The sequence below is a fragment of the Pseudophryne corroboree genome, chromosome 9 (assembly GCF_028390025.1).
Source record: "Pseudophryne corroboree isolate aPseCor3 chromosome 9, aPseCor3.hap2, whole genome shotgun sequence".
NCBI classification, from domain to species: Eukaryota; Metazoa; Chordata; class Amphibia; order Anura; family Myobatrachidae; genus Pseudophryne; species Pseudophryne corroboree.
The window spans coordinates 186,493,395-186,518,591 of NC_086452.1; the positions used below are offsets into that span (position 1 = coordinate 186,493,395).

At 45.0% G+C, this 25,197-nt stretch overlaps 1 protein-coding gene across 1 annotated transcript in view; it reads right to left on the reverse strand.

The window, feature by feature from the left end:
- Positions 1–13,709: 13,709 nt before the first annotated feature.
- The window catches only part of LOC134957832 (flavin-containing monooxygenase 5-like), an 89,328-nt gene continuing 77,840 nt past the window's right edge, over positions 13,710–25,197 (reverse strand). Inside the window, exons 6-9 of the mRNA XM_063940031.1 lie at positions 24,331–24,527; positions 17,679–18,034; positions 17,501–17,573; positions 13,710–17,085 (exon numbers count right to left, since the gene is read on the reverse strand). Coding sequence (XP_063796101.1) covers positions 16,740–17,085; positions 17,501–17,573; positions 17,679–18,034; positions 24,331–24,527 — 972 coding nt within the window. The 3' untranslated portion in view covers positions 13,710–16,739. The remainder of the gene's footprint in view (positions 17,086–17,500; positions 17,574–17,678; positions 18,035–24,330; positions 24,528–25,197) is intronic.

The window sequence follows — 25,197 nt, forward strand, 5'->3', positions numbered from 1 at the left end:
AAATCCCCCACCCACTCTGATTTATGTGAAACCTGTGTGCACCCTTCCATTGAATGTATAACAAAGAAAAAAATAATAATAAAGTGAATGTCACGGGAACATATATATTTTAAAAAAAAAAGGTTGGCACTTTGGGACTCAAACCTGGGACTCTCAGCGTGGGAGCTGGGAGCCTTCATCTCTCAGCGTGGGAGCTGGGAGCCTTCATCGCTAGGTTGGAATAGAAGGGGAGACAATTAGCTGCCGGAGGGTACCAACCCCAAGTTTCTGTGACCCCCACAAGGCTCATGGCAAGCGTCGGAACCCATGGTGGGTCTGAATTAACGGGCCTATTATAGTCTATGGGAAAATGGGTCCACTTTGCGTACTGATATCTCTGGTTCTGAGTGTCCCAGAGATTTAAGACTGGTACCATTTAAAAGAGGAGACTCTTGGCTTTCAGGGCAGACAAACCACTAGTTTATGTGACACTGGAAAGGGAAACGGTAAGCAACTGTGTATCGGGTCCCCTCCAGTTGTCCGCCTAGCTTGCACAGGATGCAGGGTTTCTGGCTAGATAGGAAATACTGTACAGAAATGCTAAGCATGGTAATTTGACATCCAGGAACATAGGGAGGAGTTTTTATCTCTTTCCATTATACTTAGAAAAATTACACTTGCCACTGTACGTTACAAGCTGTTCGTGCTAATTAGTACACTAGTAGAACATACTGTACAGAGATACTAAGTACAGTGATTTGGCATCCACGAACTTAGGGAGGAGCTTTAATCTCTATCCATTGTAATCTTTCTAAGTATAATGGAGAGAGATAAAAGCTCCTCCCTAAATTCCTGGGTGCCAAATTACCGTCCAGAGTATCGCTGTACTCTATGTTCTACTAGTGTACTAATTAGCACGAACAGCTTGTAACGTACAGTGGCAAGTTTAATCTTTCTATGTATAATGGAGAGATAAAAGCTCCTCCCTAAGTTCCTAGATGCCAAATCACCGTCCTTAGTATCTCTGTACAGTATGTTCTACTAGTGCACTAACTAGCACGAACAGCTTTTAACTGGATGCCAAATCACCGTAATTAGTATCTTTGTACAGTATTTTCTATTAGGGTACTAATTAGCACGAACAGCTTGTAACGTACAGTGGCAAGTTTAATCTTTCTATGTATAATGGAGAGAGATAAAAGCTCCTCAGTATGTTCCTGGATGCCAAATCACCGTACTTAGTATCTCTGCACAGTATTTTCTAGTAGGGTACTAATTAGCTGTTCGTGCTAATTAGTACCCTAATAGAAAATACTTTACAGAGATACTAAGGATGGTGATTTGGCAACCAGGACCTTAGGGAGGAGCTTTTATCTCTCTACATTATACATAGAAAGATCAAACCTGCCACTGTATGTTACAAGCTGCTCGTGCTAATTAGTACACTAGTAGAACATACTGTACAGATATACTACGGACAGTGATTTGGCATCCAGGAATTTAGGGAGGAGCTTTTATCTCTCTCCATTATACTTAGAAAGATTACAATGGAGAGAGATTAAATCTACTCCCTAAATTCGTGAATGCCAAATCACTGTACTTAGTATCTCTGTACAGTATGTTCTACTAGTGTACTAATTAGCATGAACAGCTTGTAACATACAGTGGCAAGTTTAATCTTTCTATGTACAATATAGAGAGATAAAAGCTCCTCCCTAAGTTCCTGGTTGCCAAATCACCGTCCTTAGTATCTCTGTTTAGTATTTTCTATTAGGGTACTAATTAGCACGAACAGCTAATTAGTACCCTAATAGAACATACTGTACAGAGATACTAAGTACGGTGATTTGGCATCCGGGGACTTACTGAGGAGCTTTTATCTCTCTACATTATACATAGAAAGATCAAACCTGCCACTGTACGTTACAAGCTGTTTGTGCTAATTAATACACTAGTAGAACACAGTGTACAGAGATACTAAGGACGGCAATTTGGCACCCAGGAATTTAGGGAGGAGCTTTTATCTCTCTCCATTATACTTAGAAAGATTACAATGGAGAGAGATTAAATCTACTCCCTAAATTCGTTGATGCCAAATCACTGTACTTAGTATCTCTGTACAGTATGTTCTACTAGTGTACTAATTAGCACGAACAGCTTGTAACATACAGTGGCAAGTTTAATCTTTCTATGTACAATATAGAGAGATAAAAGCTCCTCCCTAAGTTCCTGGTTGCCAAATCACCGTCCTTAGTATCTCTGTATAGTATTTTCTATTAGGGTACTAATTAGCACGAACAGCTAATTAGTACCCTAATAGAACATACTGTACAGAGGTACTAAGTACGGTAATTTGGCATCCAGGGACTTACTGAGGAGCTTTTATCTCTCTCCATTATACATAGAAAGATTAAACTTGCCACTGTACGTTACAAGCTGTTCGTGCTAATTAGTACACTAGAAGAACATACTGGGGACTCGGACTCATACAGTACTTGCATTTCAAAAGCATGGTATTTTCCACCGACTGCCGCTAGCCCATCGCCCTTCCCCCATGGGAGCCTGCACAGGTCATGCAGTAGACAGGGAGGGAGTTATTCACATAAACCAGGGCAAAGCTGCAGGAGCGGTTGTACTGTTAAGGTTCTATGCACCATACGGTACACATACAATTCTGTAGCAGGGCAGACTCAATTGATATGGCTACCGCCTGTGACTCCTTGCCCCATGGAAGCCCTCGGCTATGGAGCAAGTAACAGCACAGATTTTGTAGGTCACGGGGCAATGCGGAAGGAGCATCAGAATCCCCTAGCTAAAATACACAGGGTCGATAGGGATAAGCGAGGTCTATGCACTTAATGATACACCGCAAAGTTCCCCATGGTTTTGATTATGCCTTTTCTTTGAACACGGTATTTTCCACTGCCTCGCCCTACCCCAATCCCACTTTCCCCTTCCCTCCTGGGAGCCTGCAAAGTACATGCAGTAGACAGGGAGGGAGTTCCGATCAGGTTACAAGACATGTGCAACAGTATACTACTGTATGTAGGAAAATCCCCCGCCCACTCTGATTTATGTGAAACCTGTGTGCACCCTTCCATTGAATGTATAACAAAGAAAAAAATAATAATAAAGTGAATGTTACAGGAACACATTAGAGATAAAAGCTCCTCCCTAAATTCCTGGGTGCCAAATTGCCGTCCTTAGTATCTCTGTACACTATGTTCTACTAGTGTACTAATTAGCACGAACAGCTTGTAACGTACAGTGGCAAGTTTAATCTATGTATAATGGAGAGATAAAAGCTCCTCCCTAAGTTCCTAGATGCCAAATCACCGTCCTTAGTATCTCTGTATAGTATTTTCTATTAGGGTACTAATTAGCACAAACAGCTAATTAGTACCCTAATAGAACATACTGTACAGAGATACGAAGTACGGTGATTTGGTATCCAGGAACTTACTGAGGAGCTTTTATCTCTCTCCATTATACATAGAAAGATTAAACTTGTCGCTGTATGTTACAAGCTGTTCGTGCTAATTAGTACCCTAATAGAACATACTGTACAGAGATACTAAGTACGGTGATTTGGCATACAGTTAAAAGCTGTTCATGCTAATTAGCACACTAGTAGTACATACTGTACAGAGATACTAAGGATGGTGATTTGGCATCTAGGAACTTAGGGAGGTGCTTTTATCTCTCCATTATACATAGAAAGATTAAACTTGCCACTGTACATTACAAGCTGTTCGTGCTAATTAGTACACTAGAAGAACATACTGGGGACTCGGACTCATACAGTACTTGCATTTCAAAAGCACGGTATTTTCCACCGCCTGCCGCTAGCCCATCGCCCTTCCCCCCTGGGAGCCTGCACAGGTCATGCAGTAGACAGGGAGGGAGTTATTCACATAAACCAGGGCAAAGCTGCAGGAGCGGTTGTAATGTTAAGGTTCTATGCACCATACGGTATACATACAATTCTGTAGCAGGGCAGACTCAATTGAAATGGCTACCGCCTGTGACTCCTTGCCCCATGGAGGCCCTCGGCTATGGAGCAAGTAACAGCACAGATTTTGCATGAACTGTGCTGGCTCCCAGGGGGGAAGGGGAAAGTGGGATGGGGAAGGCCAGGCAGTGGAAAATACTGTGTTCAAAGAACGGGACAATGCTGAAGGAGCGTCAGAATCCCCTAGCTAACATACACAGGGTCGATAGGGATAAGCGAGGTCTATGCACTTAATGATACCCCAGACCCCATCGCATCACAAAGTGACAAAATGTCCAAGGCACATGAACATCCACCTTGTGTCAGCACTCAGCTATGGAGCGAGTGACGGCATAGGTTTTGCAGGCTTCGGGGCAGTGCTGAAGGAGCGTCAGAATCCCCTAGCTAAAATACACAGGGGCGATAGGGTTAAGCGAGGTCTATGCACATAATTCTACAAAATGGGGGTTCATGTGCCTCGGACATTTTGTCACTTTGTGATGCGATGGGGTCTGGTGTATCGTTATGTGCATAGACCTCGCTTATCCCTATCGACCCTGTGTATTTTAGCTAGGGGATTCTGACGCTCCTTCAGCATTGTCCCGTTCTTTGAACACAGTATTTTCCACTGCCTGGCCTTCCCCATCCCACTTTCCCCTTCCCCCCTGGGAGCCAGCACAGTTCATGCAGTAGACAGGTAGGGAGTTTCGATCAGGTTACAAGACAAGATTTATGTGAAACCTGTGTGCACCCTTCCATTGAATATATAACAAAGAAAAAAAATTATAATAAAGTGAATGTCACGGGAACTCGGACGCTCATACTGTTCATGTATTTCAAAAGCACGGTGTTTATGCATTGTACATACTTCCTTTTACACAATTACTTGCGTCTCCATACACAATCTTGCATCTGCATACACAAGTGTTTTAACATGTTCGTTTGTGTCTGTATAAACTATTTATGTATATTGAGAACTCTCACCGTCTGACCATTGGTCACCATCTATTAATATTACAGTCGTCACTGACCATTTGCCAGAGCTGTAGATCAATCCGCCGCTATATGATCGAAAGTACTGGATTAGTGGAGCATTAGCCACCCAGTGGTGGAGATGTGTATCTAGAATCGCCTCAACGCGCTTGCCTGTGATTAAACTCAGCAAGCTAAGCTATCACCTTAGCGTGACTAAACGTCCGTCTAGGCGGAGAATCGGTCAAGATAAAGGTGGCTACATCTGTACTTACTGTTTTTCTGCAAAGTTGGTGTGATGGCGACGGCACTTTGCACATTCCCACTGTCACTGGACTGAGCTTCCACAACCTCATCAATGGTGTCAGTAATGCTGTCATCATGGCTACATGTATGCGTGGACAGGTGGGTAGATGTGTCATGTTCAGGTTCGCTGTTCTCAGGTGTGTCCTCAATTAACAGGGGTGATGGCGGACAGACGTCACTGGTTGTCTGTGTATCTTCAGGATCTTGACTGCCTTCTGTAGCAGTGTACTGTGAACTGGAAGACAGACTCACAGGATTGCAGATAGCAGTGTGTCCAAAGACATTTGGGCAGATATCATAGTATTGCCACTCGATCCGGCCAGCCCCACACTTTTTACGGTTGTTGTCATGCACCTTCAAGAACTGCTTTTTCAGTCTTCATTTTATTAACAACTTGCTGTTGTGTACGGATAATTCCTCTGGCTTCAAGCAGCTTTGCAATGTTTTTATAAATAATAGCATCCTTCACTGTGCCTATCATCTGTCTCTTTATTTCCTCCTCCCCTCTTATGCAGAGCAGTTCTCTGACCTCCTGATCTGTCCAGGTCGCCATATTGTCTGTCTCCTCCGCTTCCAGGATGCTTCCCCAGGCTCTGGATGATGACATCATCTTTTCCAAGAAAGCTCCAATGAAAGGCCTTTTAACATTCCCGTGTACTTGAAACCGGGTATGGCCCATTCCCACTACACTGCATCCCAGGACGATCCTGGATTCAAACCTGGTTGAGAACTGGGATGAAATAACGGGACGCTCGTCCCAGGATATTCTTTCAGTACCCTTTCACACTGAGCAAATTCCCGGGTTGATGGGCGTTCATGTGCAATAACCCGGAAAATTGTTGTCAGTCTTAAAGGGGTATTAGTAGCTGAGCTCCCTAAGAGGTAACACTTTTACTTTGGTTCCTGTAAAACACTGCTCTTTTGCTACCCGGTCTGGTTTACAGTTGTGTTACCAGTTATATCCAGTATCAGTCTAGTCTTAAAGCCACAGCCGCAGTATTCATCAGTCTCGTCTTAAAGACACAGTTGCAGTATTCATCAGTCTCATCTTAAAGCCGCAGCCGCAGTATTCTTCAGTCTTGTTCTTAAAGCCACAGCCGCAATATTCATCAGTCTCATCTTAAAGACACAGCCGTAGTATTCTTCAGCCTCATCTTAAAGACACAACCGTAGTATTCTTCAGTCTTGTTTAATGGTGCAAGTAGAAAAATGTCTTATAGGTACTGTGTGTGTGTGTGCCGACAGTGCCAGATACACCCCCACCATGCCAGATATGCCCCACGGTGCCAGATGCACAAATGCCCAACAGTGCCAGATGCACAAATGTCCCACAGTACCAGATGCACAAATGCCCCCCCAGTGCCAGATGCACAAATGCCAGATATGCCCCCACGGTGCCAGATACAAATATGCCACCGCATTGCCAAATATGCCCCCACAGTGCCAGATATGCCCCCACAGTGCCATATTCCCACTAGAGTGCCAGATATGCACCCAGTGCCAGACATTCCCACCAGAGTGCCAGACATTCCCACCAGAGTGCCAGACATTCCCACCAGAGTGCCAGATATGCCCCCAGATTGCCAGATATGCCCCTACTTTGCCAGATACACATGCCCCCAGAGTGCCAGATATGCCCCCACAGTGCCAGATATGCTCCTACTTTGCCAGATGCACATGCCTCCAGAGTGCCAGATATGCTCCTACAGTGCCAAATACGCTCCCACTTTGCCAGATATACATGCCCATAGAGTGCCAGATAGGCCCCTACTTTGCCAGAAACACATGCCCCCAGAGTGCCAGATATGCCCCCACAGTGCCAGATATGCTCCCACTTTGCCAGATACATATGCCCCCAGAGTGCCAGATATGCCCCAGCAGTGCAACTCACCGCACTGTCTTCTGCTGCTGCTGGGGAGAGGAGAGCACAGCACGTGCCCTCCTGCCCTCAGTCCGGTCTCCGCATCCTCCTACGGTGTCGTCCTGTATTTTAGATCTGGCGCCGGTCCACGAGCCAAACAGGGCTTGTGGTCCGGCAGCTCCTGATTGGCTGCCAGTCCGTGAGCTCTGATTTGCTCACGAACCAGCGTTTCAGTGCAAGCCGTGGCCGCCAGACTGTCATTGTGTCAGGCAGGAGAGGAGAGGTGCATGCTGTGCTCTCCCCTCTCCCTAAAGTGGAGTGCTGAAATGTGTGCGGGTGGCGGTACAGCGTACCTGCTGCCAAATTCTTTAGGGTATGCCGTAACTGATCAAACCCGCACACTTGCACCACTGGTCTTGTTTTAAAGACACAGCCACAGTCTTCAGTTCATCTTCAGCATCGTCGTAAAGTCACAGCCACAGTCATTGTTTTACATACAGTTGCTTTTCCAGTTATATCCGGTACCAGCCCAGATTACAGTTGCATTCCAGTTAGACTGGTACCCAGCCCCAGTTCATAGTGCAGTTCTCAGTTTTACCGGAACCAGCCCGGTTCAGCATCTTTAGTTCTCCTCCCACTTCAGTGCAACACCAGAGAACCTATTTCATTGTAACCTTGAGTACACAAACACCTACTCCTGTGACAGTATATCCAGTTTGTTCTCAGGAATACATTCACCATCCTGCTATTAACACCAAGTCCCTGGTAATCCAGTGGTCAGAATATGGCTCCCTCTGCCGAGGCCCGGGTTCGACCCTCGGTCAGGGTTTGCTCCTTACTACTTCATGTCGCTGATTCCCACAGACCAGCCAAATATACAAATAGACCTCCTGTTACCCCCAGGGACTTCACATACACACGAGTTCACAAAAACCACAGTCATGACAGTAGGAACTGGCCACATGGACCCAGCCGAAAGTGTCTGATGCAGGACCTCCTAAGCAATATTGCAGTATGCTTGTAGGGTTTGGAGTCAACTCAGCATCGACTGGCACAGTATCTGCAGTGGAACTCGTTCACCAGAAATTCTCAGACTCCCTGTGCTCGGACTTCTGACCAACTGTTAAAACAGTTACCAGATGTTAAAACAGTTACAAGAACTTTTGACTCAGATTCTTTCTGTAATGCCTGAACTCCTCAGGAATACCACGACGTTGTTGATACTGTTTTGTCCCATCCAATTACTAAAGTCTCTTCCTCTGTGCAGGGAAAAGTTGTTCATCCGAGCTAGCCACGGCCCAAGCTCTCTGAAGCGGAATGTCAGCAGCGTAGGGAGCTACACCTCTGTCTTTACTGTGGAAATTGTGGTCATTTTGTTAAGGATTGTATTCTTCCCAAGCCAGGAAATGGTGACAAATCTCAGTATCATAGCGCTCATGTCTACAGGTTATCTTTAGTGGCTGATCCTGCTACTGCTGATGGGGGTGTCAAGAAGGCTCCTCAAAAAGAGACTCAAATTTATGACTGGGGTCCTGTGATTATAAGACCCTATCCTAAGTTGAGTGTCCATAAAAGAATGTTCAAGCCATTTAAAATCACAGAGGCGTCTGTCCCTTAAGCCCTAGGAGGAGCATCTGTTTCTGCAGCCCAAGGAGGGGCATCCGTCTTTGCAGCCCAAGGAGGGGTGTCTGTCTCTGCAGACCAAGGAGGGGCATCTGTCTCTGCAGCCCAAGGAGGAGCGTCTGTCCCTGCAGCCCAAGGAGGGGCATCTGTGTCCTCAGCCCAAGGAGCTGCATCCAAACTTTCAGCGCCAGAAAGGGCATTAGACTCTGCAGCCTCTGAGGAGGCATTTGCTTTGTTGACTCCAGGAGGGGTATCCAATATTAAATCTCTAGTAGGGGCATATGAGTCTTCTTCTCAAAAAGGAATTTCTGATCTGTCAACCCCAGGAGGGTGCTGGAAATAACAACCCTGAGAGAGGTGTCTGATTTGTCAACCCCAGGAGGGGTCACCAGAGTTTCAGCCCCAAGGGAAGTTTCCAGAGCCAAGTTCCCAGATGGAAATCTTTGTGCTACAGATGCAGTCATGAACCCCTGTTTTCCATCTTCCCTGTTGGCATCGAGCATGGTTCAGGTCCAGGATGGGCCATCTGAACACTTGGATTCTACTCACTCCGGTTCCAGACGAAATCTGCCTCCTTCAGTCCCAACTGATTCTAATTTCTCTGTACTCAATCCGGTTCCGTCCATGGGTCCAGGGATTCCTCCGGTCCCAGCCAGTTCAATTTCGGCCGGACTCCATCTGGTCTCGTCCATATGTCCGGTTCAGTCTCCTCCGGTTCCAGCCGGTCCAGCAATACTCCAGGTCCAGCCTGGTCAATCTGTCCCGGTTCCAGCCAGTCCAGCAATACTCCAGGTCCTGCCTGGTCAGTCTCCTTCGGTTCCAGCAGAATCCAAAACCTCAGGACCTAATCCGGTTCCATCTGTAGGTCTAAAACCTTCTCCAGTTCCAGCCATTTCAAGTTCATCCGGAGATGATCCAGTCACATACATTTTTTTCAATGGATCCACTAGTTTCAGCCACTCCAAGTAAAATTATTCATTCAGTAACTGTTAAGCATTCTAGTGCTACAGAGCTGGACACCAATTTGAGTACAGCTTTCTCAGCTCTGTCCTTAAGCTTTTCTGAGCAACCTATTGTTCCATCTGCTGATTTGGAAAAAGGACTTCAGGCTAATGTTAATGAGAAGGATACTGATGTTGCTTCCTCAATCCACTCACCGGAGTTGTTTGCCTCAGTCGCAGACACGAGTGTCGCAGCTTCAGGGAGAATTACTAGAGTCTCCATCCAGAAGGACATTTCAAGTGATTTCTCAGTTGAGGATTTCAGCCAGACAACTTCAGAAAGGGTATTTTTTCATCAGTCTGATGTCCCTCAAACTAACTCCAATCCAGCTTCTGAGAGTGTCATCAGTTTCAGCCTGTAAACTTTTGTTCAATGCTTTAGCACCTATTTACTTTGATAGAGATTTATTGCAATATGCCGCTCTAGTTGATAGATTTCTCTCTCTGATGGAGTCAGATCCTTCAGGTGCAGTCACTCCTTCCAACGTTACTCGATATCTGTTCCTGGCATTTAGAGGAAGAGTTTTAGAGTGGGCTAACACGCTTTTTGAGAGTATTGATCCTGTGCTCCTTGATTTTAGTAATGTAGTGTTTAAAGAATTTAGTCCTAAACCCTCGGAATCTGACTCAGTTAAAAAATCATGATCCAAAAAGAATTCCAGTTCGTCTTCATTCAAACTACAACAGTCTGATACAAAAGGAAGTTTGTGCTGTCCTTCCAAGTATCTCCTCCCGTAAGAATCTGGTCATTAAAACTGGTCATCTAGCAGTCACTCCTAGCCCGATACCAAGTTCTCTGCTAAAGAATTTAAAACTCCAGTGCACTTCTCTGTCATCTCCAAACTGTGTATCTAAGGGAGATTCATATCTTCCATTAGATTTGGACTCAGACTCTGAATTTAATCCAGTTTATCATGCTACTCCTTTCCTGGGAGGTTCTGTGTTTTCTGAGGAAGTTTTTTCTTTACAGGGAATTCCACTCTCCCTGGTTTAAATCCAGATGTTCCCGTAAGAAGACGAGGCATCGACGAAGGTCTTAAGTGCTTCTGTATGAAATTATCAAGTTTATCTAAGTTTCAAGATGGGTGTTCGGAGTCCACCCTTGAAGAGGGGGGTACAGTCATGATCCTGACTGTAGTTTTCATATTTTGTGGCTTGCCTCTGCCATCTGTCCTGGATCCTGTGTCTTTTCTGCTCACTGGGATAAACAGCTTGCCAGTACCATGAGTTTCCTGAGTGCTGAGTTCTCTGCCTGGAAGGTGAGAGTTAAGGAGCTGTTGATTAACCTTCTGTGTGAATACTGAATTCAGCAAGTCTCTCTATGCTGTGCCTACACAGCAATCATTGTTGTCATTATATTATATGCCTCTCTGACTCCAGTGGTCTCCAGATATATTCTCCACTGTGCTCAGCTCTCTAGTGTTTGGGCCTAAAAGCCAGCATCCTCTGCTCATTTTAGGAGTTTAGACGTCAGTGTTTTTCCAGCCTACTAGGCCTCACATCAGAGCCTAACCCGGAGTATTGACATGAGAGGGTCTGATCACCTGACCTATCTAATCCTGTGCCAGCCTGAGACTCTTTGAATCACCTGACTCTGTTCGCCAATCACCAAGGACCAGGAAGTATAAGTAAAGAGACTTGTGTTACAGAAGCTGCCAGTTCCTTGTGTCACACAGCTCTGTGTGAGCTTAGTAGCTGAGCTCCCTAAGAGGTAACACTTTTACCTCTTCCTGTAAAACTCTGCTCTTTTGCTACCCAGTCTGGTTTACAGTTGTGTTACCAGTTATATCCAGTATCAGTCTAGTCTTAAAGACACAGCCGCAGTATTCTTCAAACTCGTCTTAAAGACACAGACTCAGTATTCTTCAGTCTCATTTTAAAGACACAGCCACAGTCTTCAGTTCATCTTCAGCCTCGTCGTAAAGTCACAGCTAGTCATTGTTCTACATTCAGTTGCGTTTCCAGTTTTATCCAGTACCAGCCTAGATTACAGTTGCATTCCAGTTTTACCAGTACTCAGCTGGTTCACAGTGCGGTTCTCAGTTTCACCGGTAACCAGCCCGGTTCAACGTCTTCAGCTCTCCTCCCAGTTCTGTGCAACGCCAGAGAACCTATTTCATTGTAACCTTGAATACACAAACACCTACTCCTGTGACAGTATATCCAGTGTGTTCTCACCAATACATTCACCATCCTACTATCAACACCAAGTCCCTGGTGATCCAGTGGTCAGGATACAGCTCCCTCTGCTGAGGCCCGGGTTCAACCCATGGTCAGGGATTGCGCCTTACTACTTCATGTCGCTGATTCCTACAGACCAGCCAAATATACACATCTGGCCTAATTCAGACCTGGTCGTTTTTTGCACTGCTGAGACCAGGTAGTCACCACCTACAGGGGGAGGGGGTAATCGCTGTGCAGGGGTGTGAATGCATCTGCAGAGAGCTGCACAAACAAAAGTTTGTGCAGTCCCTGCACAGCTCATGACTTACTCTTCCAGTGTGATGATCCAGCCCAGAGCTGACGTCAGAAAGCCTCCCTTCAAACGGCTGGACACACCTGTGTTTCTCCGGACACTCCTAGGAAACGGTCAGTTGACACCCACAAACGGCCTCTTCCTGTCAATCTTCTTGCGATCGCCATTGCGATCACTTTCTTCGGCCATCCTTCCGCTGTCCTGTACTCCCCGTCGCTGGGGGGACCTCGTGTCTGTGCAATGTGGTGCATACGCATGCGCAGTTCATACCTGATCACTGCTGAGTGAAAATGCACAGCAGCGATCGGGTCTGAATGACCCCCTCAGTCCTTCAGTTACCTGCATGAACTTCACAAAAACCACAGTCATGACAGCCAATACATTTACAAAGCTTAGACACTGTCTTGCTGTGCTGCCTCATGTATCTCTAATATGCATGATACAGAAATTATTTGGATATGATAAAACATGTAGACCTAAGGGTTTCGAAATATGAAATAGGAGGCCCTCCTTGAGAGGCTTGCCAAGGGCCTCAAACATCTAGTAACACCACTGCTAATACCCAGGGGTCCCACACCTGACCAAACATAGTGCATCCTGAGCATCCTCCAATATGTTCCTGCAGAGGAATGTGCACGCCTGCCAGCAGCAGTGGCCAGAGTCTAATAAACTCTTAGTCCCAACTTCTGCTGTCGCTATGACAGGTCCCTGAGCACACTTTGTCCTCTATAGGGTGGCGTCCCTATTCGGTCAATCTGGTCGAACGGCCCTCGAGTCAGCCCTAGCCTAACCCTAAACCCCCCTCACAGCCTAACCCTAACCTTCCTCCTAGTGCCTAATCCTAACCCCATCCCCAGTACTTATCTCTAGGATTTGTCAGGATTTTGGCCGCCGGGATCCCACTATCGGTTTTCTGACTTTCAGGGTCCCAGCTGCTGGTATTTTGACCACATCACCTGTATATTAGATTGACATTTATATGTCAACATTGTCATAATGTCGCTAGTGACCATGTCGGCAATCAGCATGTCAACACTTATGAAATGCCAACATGGACAGAATATAGAAATACAGACAATGTGGTTTTAAGGTATGTCTTTCCCTAATGCTAACCCTAATCCCTAAACATAACCCTAACCACTAACCCCTAATTCTAACCCCAATGTTGATATTTCACATTTTGCCCACGTTTACATTATCCAGGTGCCGACAAATGAGAGGATGCCTTAAATATGACAGAGACATGTCTAGTGTACGCTCTTGTTTTCACCTGTAATAATAACAGCAGAGGGTCGGGACATCTTAGACATTTTTTATCCCCATTCCAAATGTATTTTTCTCCTATGCACAAGATTTCGATTTCTGCTTTACTAAGGCAAATGCAAGTGCCAACAGTGGGGTACTGGGGGCACACTGTCCTGGGTCCCTATTTTGTCAGTCCCAGGTCCCACAATTTCTGATGGCACCCATGAGTGCCACCATTAAAACAAAGAAACCTGCTACTTTGCAACAAAATGTTTTATTCAGGTAAAGAGCATTTATAATCTCAGGTAAAGCAGTAGTACAGTATACTTTATGAACATTGTAGTTACCTTTTAAACAAAGCACACACGTTGTACACTTTGTTTTAAGCATCTGTTAGCACTACAGTATATACCTTATTATATAACCTGCAACCACTACATACAACAAATGAATCAGTCATCAGCAACCTCGAAGCAGAACAATGCAGAATTTAGTTTAACACGACTGTGAAATGATTAAAAGTGGATAATTGTGCAACACTCAGGGGAAGAAATGTGCTTCCAAAAATATAATGTGATGGAATGTGACAGCCAGGCACAAAATGTGACTGCAGTAATGTGAGGTCTCACAAATGTTCAGGTGTCCTTATAAAGTTGAGAGAAAGCTGTGTGCTGTCTGGTGTTCTAGAATTGTCCAGGCAGAGTGGAGTGTAACTACTACTGTAGACAATTACCATATAAAGAGCCAAATTTAAAGCTGGAATTACATCCAGACTGTTGGCGGCATTTCAGAACTTGACTAAACCATGTTGTGCTGCTGGGAAAGAAAAATGTAAAATGTGGGAAGAGATTTACATTAACACACCGGTATCTGTTACTGTGAAACCCGTGTGTTTCATGTCCAAGCTCACCTCTACAATTCAGTGATAAACTGTTCAGCAGCGGCGGCTGCTGCTCATGGGGTACAGTGGTGTCCAAAGTGTGCAGGCGAGGAGCTGGACAAGACATATAAACATACATGTGAAGTTATATGTAACATATGTCCTGGCTCCTTCCCTGGGAATCGGCAGCCACCGCAGCATGGAAAACACTGCTCAGCCTGTCAATCGTCATCTAGCCCGCCCTCAGACGCCTGTGAAATAAGCCAATTGGAGTCCGGAGGCGGGCTAAATGATTGACAGCCTGAGCAATATGTTCCATGCTGTGGTGGCTGCTTCTTCCCAGGGAAAGAAGACTGGACATATGTTACTTACAACTTCACATGTATGTTCATATGTCCTGGCCAGCTCCCCCTGCAGCCCAGGGGCAACAGCTGACGCTGCTAAGTATTTGTGTGCCACACACACCGTATCTACACCACCTGCCCAGAAGTCGACTCTTGCAAGATCTGTCATACCACGTAGGTAGGCCAATCCCGGGCCTTTTTTTCAATCCCGGGTATCGGGATTGAAATATTATCAACCCTGGGGTTCCCGAGATAACCGGGATTTGGTTGAAAATTTTAAAATTTAAATCTTCAGTGACCCCCCCCCCTTCCTTCTTCCCAGACCCGCCCAGCCCACATACTACTCACCATCCTCAGAGTGCGGGCGGGTTCACTTGCTGCAGACTGTGGGTGGCAAGGTGTGGTTCCGGGCAGCTCAGGCAGCTGGCGTCAGACTGCGCAGCGTGACTTCTGACTTCACATCACGCTGCACAATACAAACAGCCAGGGGTAAGGGGAGCTGGGAGAAGGGAGCTGGGCAGTGTCTGAGCCTACTGAGGACACTTAACGCCTCCCGGCATTGAAAAAGCAAGGGGCTTTCTAATCCCGAAATCCCCGGGATTGGAAGCTCCAATCCCGGGACTCAATCCCGGCCAATTTTAGGCCTAAATCTCGGGATCCTGCTGATCCTGATCCCGGGATTGGTCACCCTAATACCATGTCCACCTTCTCTTCTATTTTTACTGCCACAGAAGACAGGGTCATCACACCAACTCTTCCTCTTACCACTCAACTTGCCCCATCAATCTATTGTATGTACATATTTGCACTGTTTAGCTTGCTCATAACTTCCAAGAGGGTCAAATTCCATATTTGCCAAAATAATTTTAATATTAAATGTACAACTCAAGATGCAGCTGTATGCAGTGAACATACAAACTAAACATTGCCAAATAGGTGCATCTTTCATTTTTCTCACATAAACACACATAAAAAATTGTAGATCAGCCTGTACCACCAAACCATACAAATAAATAGAATATTGCCTAATAGAATATATGCCTATTACTGTCCTAATTAAACATATTTTGTGCTTTGAAAATGCTGCTTAGGGCTGATTTGTAAATTTTTTTGAAAATATGAAAAAAAAAATTATAAAAATTAAACCTTTTCCATTGACATACAAACACAAAAAAAACTGAAGAGTTCATAAAAAGTGATTTTTAGGTAATTTGAGAAAATTTTCTAACCACAGTAATGTCATGTAATTATTGGCCCAATTATGCTCATTGAAACTTCCATTTTCCTAGTTACTCATTATGAAGGGGGGGGGGGGGGGGGGTTTCCAAGGAATTCTGATCCTAGTCCCGACATTTTTAACTTTAGAATAAGGATTTTCCCTGACTTTGCATCTGTTCTAGGGCTGAGAGAATTTTTCTCAGGCATTTAGCAATTGAGTACTCCCCTTAGCACTATTATATACTGTATAATGTATGATATGTTTAGAATACAGGAAGCCTCCTTGGGCTTCTTTACGACATAGTTTAGTACAATGTATAAAAACACACTGTGGGGTATATTTACTAATGTGTGGGATTTTAGAAGTGGAGATGTTGCCCATAGCAACCAACCAGATTCTATTTATCATTTATCTAGCACCTTCTAGAAGATAATAGCTAGAATATGATTGGTTGCTATGGCCAACATCTCCACTTCTAAAAACCTGCACCTTAGTAAATATACCCCTGTGAGTCAGTGACCTATAACAGCTAATCAATCAGAATCTAGCTATATTTCCGGACTGAAAAATGAAAGATAACATCTAACTAGTTGCAATAGGTTGCAACCTATTTGTATTATGATCAAACAAGGACACTGTGGATTCCTTCTATAAACTTCTATTTCATAGTTAATTGCTAGTACTTAAAGTTTGTTTACAACTCACTTTAAGTACAATGACTTGCATTAGCATTTATCCAATTTCAAGTAAATAATGGGGAACACATATCACTGATTAATGAAAGCATTTCTCTATATCTATGCTGCTCTAAAAGTTTCATCTCTCTGTATTTGTTAGCCAATTTACACAGAGAAATATATGGCAGCAAAAAGAATCAGTATGCCAATGAGCTTCAGAGCAAAAGGGAAGAAACTGTGAGCAGAGTCATTATTCAGGACACGGGTCTTTGTGGGCTTGACGATACGATCGTGATGAGTTAAAATTGCTTTCCTGGCACCCCTCCACTGCCCTGGTCCACACAGGCGGTACTGGAAAGGTGAGCATGGGCCAAATAACATATCCCAGGCCAGCTTAGGATCTGACAGGAATATCTTCATTAAATTAGGTTTGCAGCCTATCTCCTCTGCGAGTTCATCCATGTATGGCACATAATCCACTTGTATGGTATGACGATCACTTTTGACATACCTGGAGATAGATTAATAATTATGAATAGAGTGTTTAAAATATAAAATTGTCCTTCAAATGGTTAGGTAAACATCAAAGAACAAGGGGGAGATTTATCAAATCTTGGAGGTAGGTAAAGTGGACAGAGATAAAGCACCAACCAATCAGCTCCCAATTTAAATTTTACAGGATGTGTTTGAAAAATAACAGCAACTGAATGGTTGGTACCTTATCTCTCACAACTTTAACTCTCTCTAACCTTACATAAATACCCCCAAAGTCTACTATATTCAAACTGTCAAAACTAAGAATAATACTTAAGGAAGAAGCACTTGCTTTGACCAATTAATTATTACTACTTACTTACTTACTCCTAGGCCCAACGTTACTGCTATTTTAAATAAGGGACCTGATATTCATTTTCTTAAAGACCCACCTTTTCTGATTCTCTTCTTTTGTCTTGTTTATTTCCATCTTCATGTCATGCATGGATGGTAACTGACTCAGACCTGGAATCAAGAAATGCAAAAAATATATTATATCAATAATGATGTGTGTTATGAAGTTAAAATCACACCTCAAAAAATATTAAAATGAAACAAATAAATCTATACCTTTAAAGACTCTTGTTGCCCAGCGCGTTTGCATCTCAGAAATTGGCATTATAGCACCAAGAGGTTGGACATAGCCAATGCAAGCTAGCGTATGTTTTTCCAGATGTGGAGGAAATACCCTTTTATATAAGGGCACTTCATTATTTTCCACCTTTAGAATAGAATCATCAAAGTAGGGAAATGATACACGATATCCTGTGGCAAAAATGACAACGTCAATGTCTTTCTCAACTGTGCCATCTTCAAATATGGCATCGGTCTCTGTAAACTGTTTTATATTAGTCTTCATAAGAACTTTGCCAGAGATAATGCGATTGGGGAGATCATCACTAATTGTAGGATGTTGGCTGAGGATCCTGTATGATTGTATAAGCAGAGACATAATGTATAAGTATTGATAAGGAAAATAAACAATAACCAATTAAAAATGGTAGACTACTATCATTAGTTGGAATCTGTTGCTGTGTGGAGGGGTTTGGTTGGGATATTGGCCCTCATTCCGAGTTGATCGCTCGCTGCCATTTTTCGCAGCGCAGCGATCAAGTGAAAAAGCGGCAATTCTGCGCATGCGCATGGTATGCAGCGCACATGCGCTAAGTACTTTCACACAAAACTTTGTCGTTTTCCCCAAGCTCGAGCGACGTTTTTCCATCGCTCGAGTGTTCGTAGTTTGATTGACAGGAAGTGGGTGTTTCTAGGCGACAACTCGCTGTTTTCAGGGAGTGTACTAAAACGCAGGCGAGCCAGGCAAAAACGCAGGAGTGGCTGGAGAAACGGGGGAGTGGCTGGCCGAATGCAGGGCGTGTTTGTGACGTCAAACCAGGAACTAAACAGACTGCAGTCATCACAAGATAGGAGTAGGTTTGGAGCTACTCAGAAACGGCATGACATTTTTCCTGTGCAGTTCGGCTAATCTTTCGTTCGCACTTCTGCTAAGCTAAGATACACTCCCAGAGGGCGGTGGCTTAGCGTTTGCACTGCTGCTAAAAGCAGCTAGCGAGCGATCAACTCGGAATGAGGGCCTTAGTCCTCTTAAATATTGCTCAATGGACTTATAATTTAGTGTTTTTGTCAGTGCCAGATTAAGCTCCACATTGGCCTGGAGCTGCAATTTTCGAAGGGCCTATAGTTTGTGCCGCAGGAGGTGTGATTAGCATGGCGGAGGTGTGAGTACTGATGGGGGGTGTGTGACCAATGTTTTTGTGTGTGGGGGGGGGGGTGTTCTGTGCCATGTAGGGCATAGCTACCATCTGTCTTCAACCATCTCAAACTCCCTTCCCTCTAGCTTATATGAAGCATACAGCACCCGTAATACTGTATAACTGATAATTGCATAAATACCCTTATCCCTCGAATCCAAGTTGCATCCTAACAATGCTGGAGCTAATTACCTTCACAGGTTGCAGTTATGTGACCGACAGTCACAACACCTCCCCCTACATCCCGAAGCCTCACTATCCCAACAGTTGGCATGCCGACCAACAGGGACTAATCCACGACGCCCATAGAGTGGAAATAAAACCCGTGGCGCAGGTCACCACTGAGCCCGCAGCATGACGAGTGCATCGTGGCTAGCACAACGAGCCCGCAAGTGTCTTGCTGCACTCGACCCCCTTTCCCCCCACACCGGCTTTCTGCGGCTGGGATGCCGACTGCCAGGATCCCGGCTGCTGATAACAGGTAACACACCCACCTCCCTAGACCTACTGTACATTCCCTGCTCAATCTCTTTTGCTGCAGCGGCCCAGAGCCTGTTCAGTGCCTCCACCAGTCACATGTGTGTATGTATGTATGTATGTATGTATGTATGTATGTATGCATGCACACACACACATAACTCACACCACACCAATATACACAAACCCATACCTCCCAACTTTCATATGCAGCAAAGTGGGACACATGCGCGGCGAAGCCGCGCGCGCTCCCGGAAAGGGGTGTGGACTATGAAAAGGGGGCGTGGCTTCACAGGAGGACCCACAATCACGAGCCACGCCCCTGTTTTCATCACTGAGGGGGCATGCCCAGCGCTCCATGAGCTGCTGGCATGCCCTCTCTCCCACTGTCTCCACTGAATAGACGCTTAGCTGAGACGCTGAATTGACGCTGAATAGACGCTGAATAGACGCTGAATAGATGCTGAGCAGCGATGACAGGAGCCTCCCATCTGCCCCCTCCCACCTGCGGGTGGGACAGCGGGACAGTCCCCAAAAAACGTGACTGTCCCGCGAAAATCGGGACAGTTGGGAGGTATGCAAACCCCCCTGTATATACATATACCTCTCCATATGACTATATACACCCCTCCTGTATATACACATAACCCCTGATATACTGTATATATACTCCTGTACATTCATATATTCACCCCATATGCATAAATCCCTCTATGTATACACACACCCCTTATGTATATACACATACCCCTCCCCAATATAAATATATACACCCTCCTGTACATGTATATACCCTCTTTGTACAGTTCATATACACACACCCTGTATATACACACAATCCCCAATAAACATATACGTCTTCCTGTATATTTACATAAACCCAATATAGAGTGATAATATACACCCCTCCTATACATATACATTCCATATGGTATACTGAACTGCTCCAGCACACACAGGGTTATACCACACTGCACCAGCATACACAGGGTTATACCATACAGTGGCAGTACACACACACAGTTACACTGCACTGCGCACACCACACAGCGGCAGCACACAGGGCTACACCGCACTGCTCCAGCACACAGTTTTACACCGCACTGCGCCAACACACACAGGATTACACCTTAGATTGCCTGCATACACTAGTTAAGTACATACAGTGCCAGCACACAGAGTTACACTGCACTGCACCAGCACACGCAGGGTAAATATGTACAGTGGCAGCACACAGGGTTACACTGCACTGCACCATCACACGCAGGGTAACTCCATACAATGACAGCAGCACACAGGGTTACACTGCCCTGCACCAGCACACACAGCCTTACACTGCACCAGCACACACGCACAGGGTTACACCACACTACAAACACAGGGTACACCGCACAGCACACACAGGTTTACACCGCACTGCACAGACACATACAGGGTTACACTGCACTGCACACACACGCACGCACAGGGTAACAACGCACTGCACACACACATGCATGCATGCACGGGGTTACCCCGTACCACACACACATGCACAGGGTTGCACCGTACTGCAGAGGGATACACCATACTGCACACGCATACACACGCACAGGGTTACACCGCACTGCACACATACAGGGTTACACCGTACTGCAGAGGGATACACCATACTGCACACGCACAGGGTTACACCGCACTGCACACACACCCACAGGGTTACACCGTACTGCACACTCCCCCTCAGGGTTACACTGTACTTCACACACACGCACAAACATGGTCACACTGCACTGCACCCCCCCCCCCCCTTCCCCCCCCCCCCCCCCCCACACACACACACAGGGTTACATTGTACTGGACACACACATACAAACATGGTTACACCGCAACACACACACCCACCCACAGGGTTACACTGTACTGCATACACACCCACAAACATGGTTACACCACACTGCGCACACACGTACAGGATAACATTTCACTGCATACAGTATATTGAAATCTTGTCAAGATACAGTATCAGTGCATTATTCTAGCAGCCAGCAGGAAACAGAAAAGCAACTCACTCACTCCAATGAGCAGCAGGCAGCACTATAGCAGGACATGACTGAGAGGAGGAATAGGATCATCTTCCACCCGCCGGGCCGCCTTCACGGAGCTTTATTCGATGGTGGGACTGGGACAGTGACATCGCGTGGAGGAGGAGGCATCAGGTTATTATGCATAGGAAGGGCCTGCGCCTGCACAAGTTCCGGCGTTTGATCCACAGGGTGAGGGAGGGGGGTCGCGGTAAGGGGAGAACGCGCCGTTGCCGTTGGCGGCCGGCGGAACCTCCGAAGGCTGCTGGCGCCTGGCAGTGGCAGGTTGCTGTAGCAGGATACACAATTCCTGTCTACAGCAGCCACCAGATGCTGTGTTGGGCCTATTTTGATTGGGGGCCTGGAGCTGCAGCTCCATCCGCCCCATTGTTAATCCGGCCCTGGTTTTTGTGGAGAGTCAGACAATTGAGGTTGAATTTAGAATTACTACAATATTTGCATCCGTGTGAGAGCACAATGGATGAAATCATGGATAGCATTACATAACTGCCTTACAGCACTAAAGTCTTGGGTTTGTTTCCCACCATGGACCCAACTGTGTGGAGTTTGTATAGTCTCTCCATGCTTATGTGGCTTTCCTCTGGGGAACCCTATATTAGGCTGCTGCTACCCTCTCTCATACTCCTACAGAGCCCTGGCAACACACAGCTCAGCAGCAGTAGGTGATATCACCAGAAAAGCTACTCACATAAGGTTAGTGACAGGACAAAGATAAGGGCAGCTTAGTGCAATGTGGCATTGTTACACATATCCTTCATTATCCAACTTAAAATACTGGCAGGGTTTAACTAAAAAAATCCTCCCCTTTCGAGGCAAGGGCCATATATTTATATCTTATATATAAAATGCATTGCTCTGTTTGTCTGGTTATAAATTCGGACACCCCTGCACCGATTGGGATGAAACTAATTTGAGGTGATCCAGTTGGATCCTGGCCAGGTTTTAGGGGGGTCAGGGTCCCGGTCGGACCTCACAGCAGAATGCGCTGGGGAGAACTTTGACCCAGGAAACCTGTTCTGCACCCTCCACTGGATGAATTTGGAAGAAACCTTCAGAGTGGAAACATTGCATCTCGAAAGGCAAACTAGGGGTTTGGGGTCCTGGTCGGACCTTTCATTGGTGTACGCTGGCCAGAACTTTGACCCGGGTAGCCTGTTCAGGGCCTGCAACTGAATTGATTTTGAGGAAAACTTCACAGAGTGGAAGCATTGCATCCCAAAGACATACTAGGGGATTGGAGTCCTGGCTGGACCTCCTGTTGGTGTATGCTGCCAAGAACTGTGACCCGGGTAGCCTGTTCTGGGCCTGCAACTGGATGGATTTTGAGGAAAACTTCACAGAGTAGAGACATTACATTCCCGAAGACATACTATGTGATTGAGGTCCCGGCTGGACCTCCCACTGGTGTACACTGGCCAGAACTTTGATACAAGGAGCCTGTTCTGGGCTTTACACTAGATGGATTTGGAAGAAACTCCGCAATCGTACTCACTAATAACTGGAAAATTTAAACCTGGGCACATATACTGTATATATATATACACTGCTCAAAAAAATAAAGGAAACACTAAAATAACACATCCTAGATCTGAATGAATGAAATATTCTTATTAAATACTTTGTTCTTTACATAGTTGAATGTGCTGACAACGAAATCACACAAAAATTATCAATGGAAATCAAATTTATTAACCCATGGAGGTCTGGGTTTGGAGTCACACTCAAAATTAAAGTGGAAAAACACACTACAGGCTGATCCAACTTTGATGTAATGTCCTTAAAACAAGTCAAAATGAGGCTCAGTAGTGTGTGTGGCCTAGTTAAGAATGATATCTCAGAGAGAAAAGCCAGCGGACCCATTACCTTTTTGTCGAGAAAAGCCGATGTACTGGTTGCACTACGTGCAGCTACTTGGTGTATGGCGATTCATTCTCCCATCTGCATTCGGGGGAGCGGATAGCCATTCGACAGGTGCTGACATGTAGTAGCACCTTTGTGGTGTACATCATTCGCTGTCCTTGTGGTCTTCCACTTCCTGCTGTATTTAGTAGAGACGCTTGTGCGGTTTATTCTACTAAATATATATATGAGGTGCTATACAATACCATACAGGAATTTAAATCATCTAGCACCTCATATATATATTTAGTAGAATAAACCGCACAAGCGTCTCTACTAAATGCAGCAGGATTATACTTCTTTTTTCTATCTTATATGTTTGTCCAATGTCATTTATGTATGTATACCGGTATTAGGAACACATCCACACTGTTTATGACAAATAAACCTTTTTTTCCCTTAACTTATTAGACATTATATGTGTAATTACCCTTTATGGGGGAAAAAGTATTTATACTTCATTAATTATACACCACATACAGAATTGTCATTTGTGAATTCTTCTTTTTTTTTCTCATTGGATATTAAAATGAGATACTTATAGATTCTCTTTTTACTCTACTAAGAAAAATAAAATACGAATACATTTTTACCACCATTTGTAATATTGTTCTTTGTTTAACAGCGCTGGGAGTAACCAATTTTTCAAGGGCCAAATTGTGTGATGGCTAGATTACATTTTTATTTTAAATATAGATAGAGCTTAGAATTACATGTAACCGTGGACACATCCAGACAGGTTTTGAAACAATTGATTGGCTAAGTTAATGGAGAAGACTTTAGGGCACCCCTGTATTAAGTGGCCCAGGCCCCTCAAAGCCTTAATCCAGCTCTATGGGCAGGGACTGATGTGAATGGGCAAATATAAAGCGCTGAAGAATATGTATGCACTACATAAATAACTGGTAATAAATAAATAAATAAATAAATAATATGAACTTTTGCAGCATTAGAAATTCCAAATTCAGAAGAAAGAATAAGAAACATCTGCACCTGTGCTGTGGTTTTAGACCAAAATTGGCATGGTCAACCCTGGAATTGACTTTATGCTCCAAATAGTTGTTTGCCAGAGTCGGAAATGCAAGTTGAATTATGCTGTAGAAACGAGTGAAGAGGACTATATCCAATGGATAGCCCTGATCGCATACACGGTTTAGTAGCCATGCTCCTCTCCTGGTGCTTAGAAAAACCTGGAAAATAATAGCAGACAAGACCAGTGGGCATTATAATCAGGATATTGGTTTGTTGATTCTGTTATTGATTTTCTGACACAGACTTGCTTTATGTAAATTCTGTAATTCATGAACGATTTATTAAACCTAAAGAGGACATCAGAGATGTGTGGTGGGTCAATGGCTGGTGAAGCAATGGCTAGTATCAGCCAGATTTACTGTACATATAACCCCCATATATAGCCCATCCCATCTGCAAGCAGCACAACAATGGACAGCAATCATAGACTTATAAGGGGACAGTCCTGAGATGACATTACATGATTCCTCACAGATCACACTGCCTCCACACATACCTCCTTCTCACAAATCACACTGCCTCCACACAGACCCCTCCTCACAGATCATACGGTCTCCACACAATCCCCATCCTCACAGATCACACGGTCTTCACACAGCTCCCTCCTCACACATCACACTGCCTCCACAAAGTTCCTTTCTCACAGATCACACTGCCTCCACACAGCACCCCTCCTCACAGATCACACTGCCTTCACACAGTCCCCCTCTTCACACATCACACTGCCTCCACACTGCTCCCTCATCACAGATCAAACTACCTCCACACAGCCCCACTCCTCACACATCACACTGCCTCCACACAGTTCCATTCTCACAGATCACACTG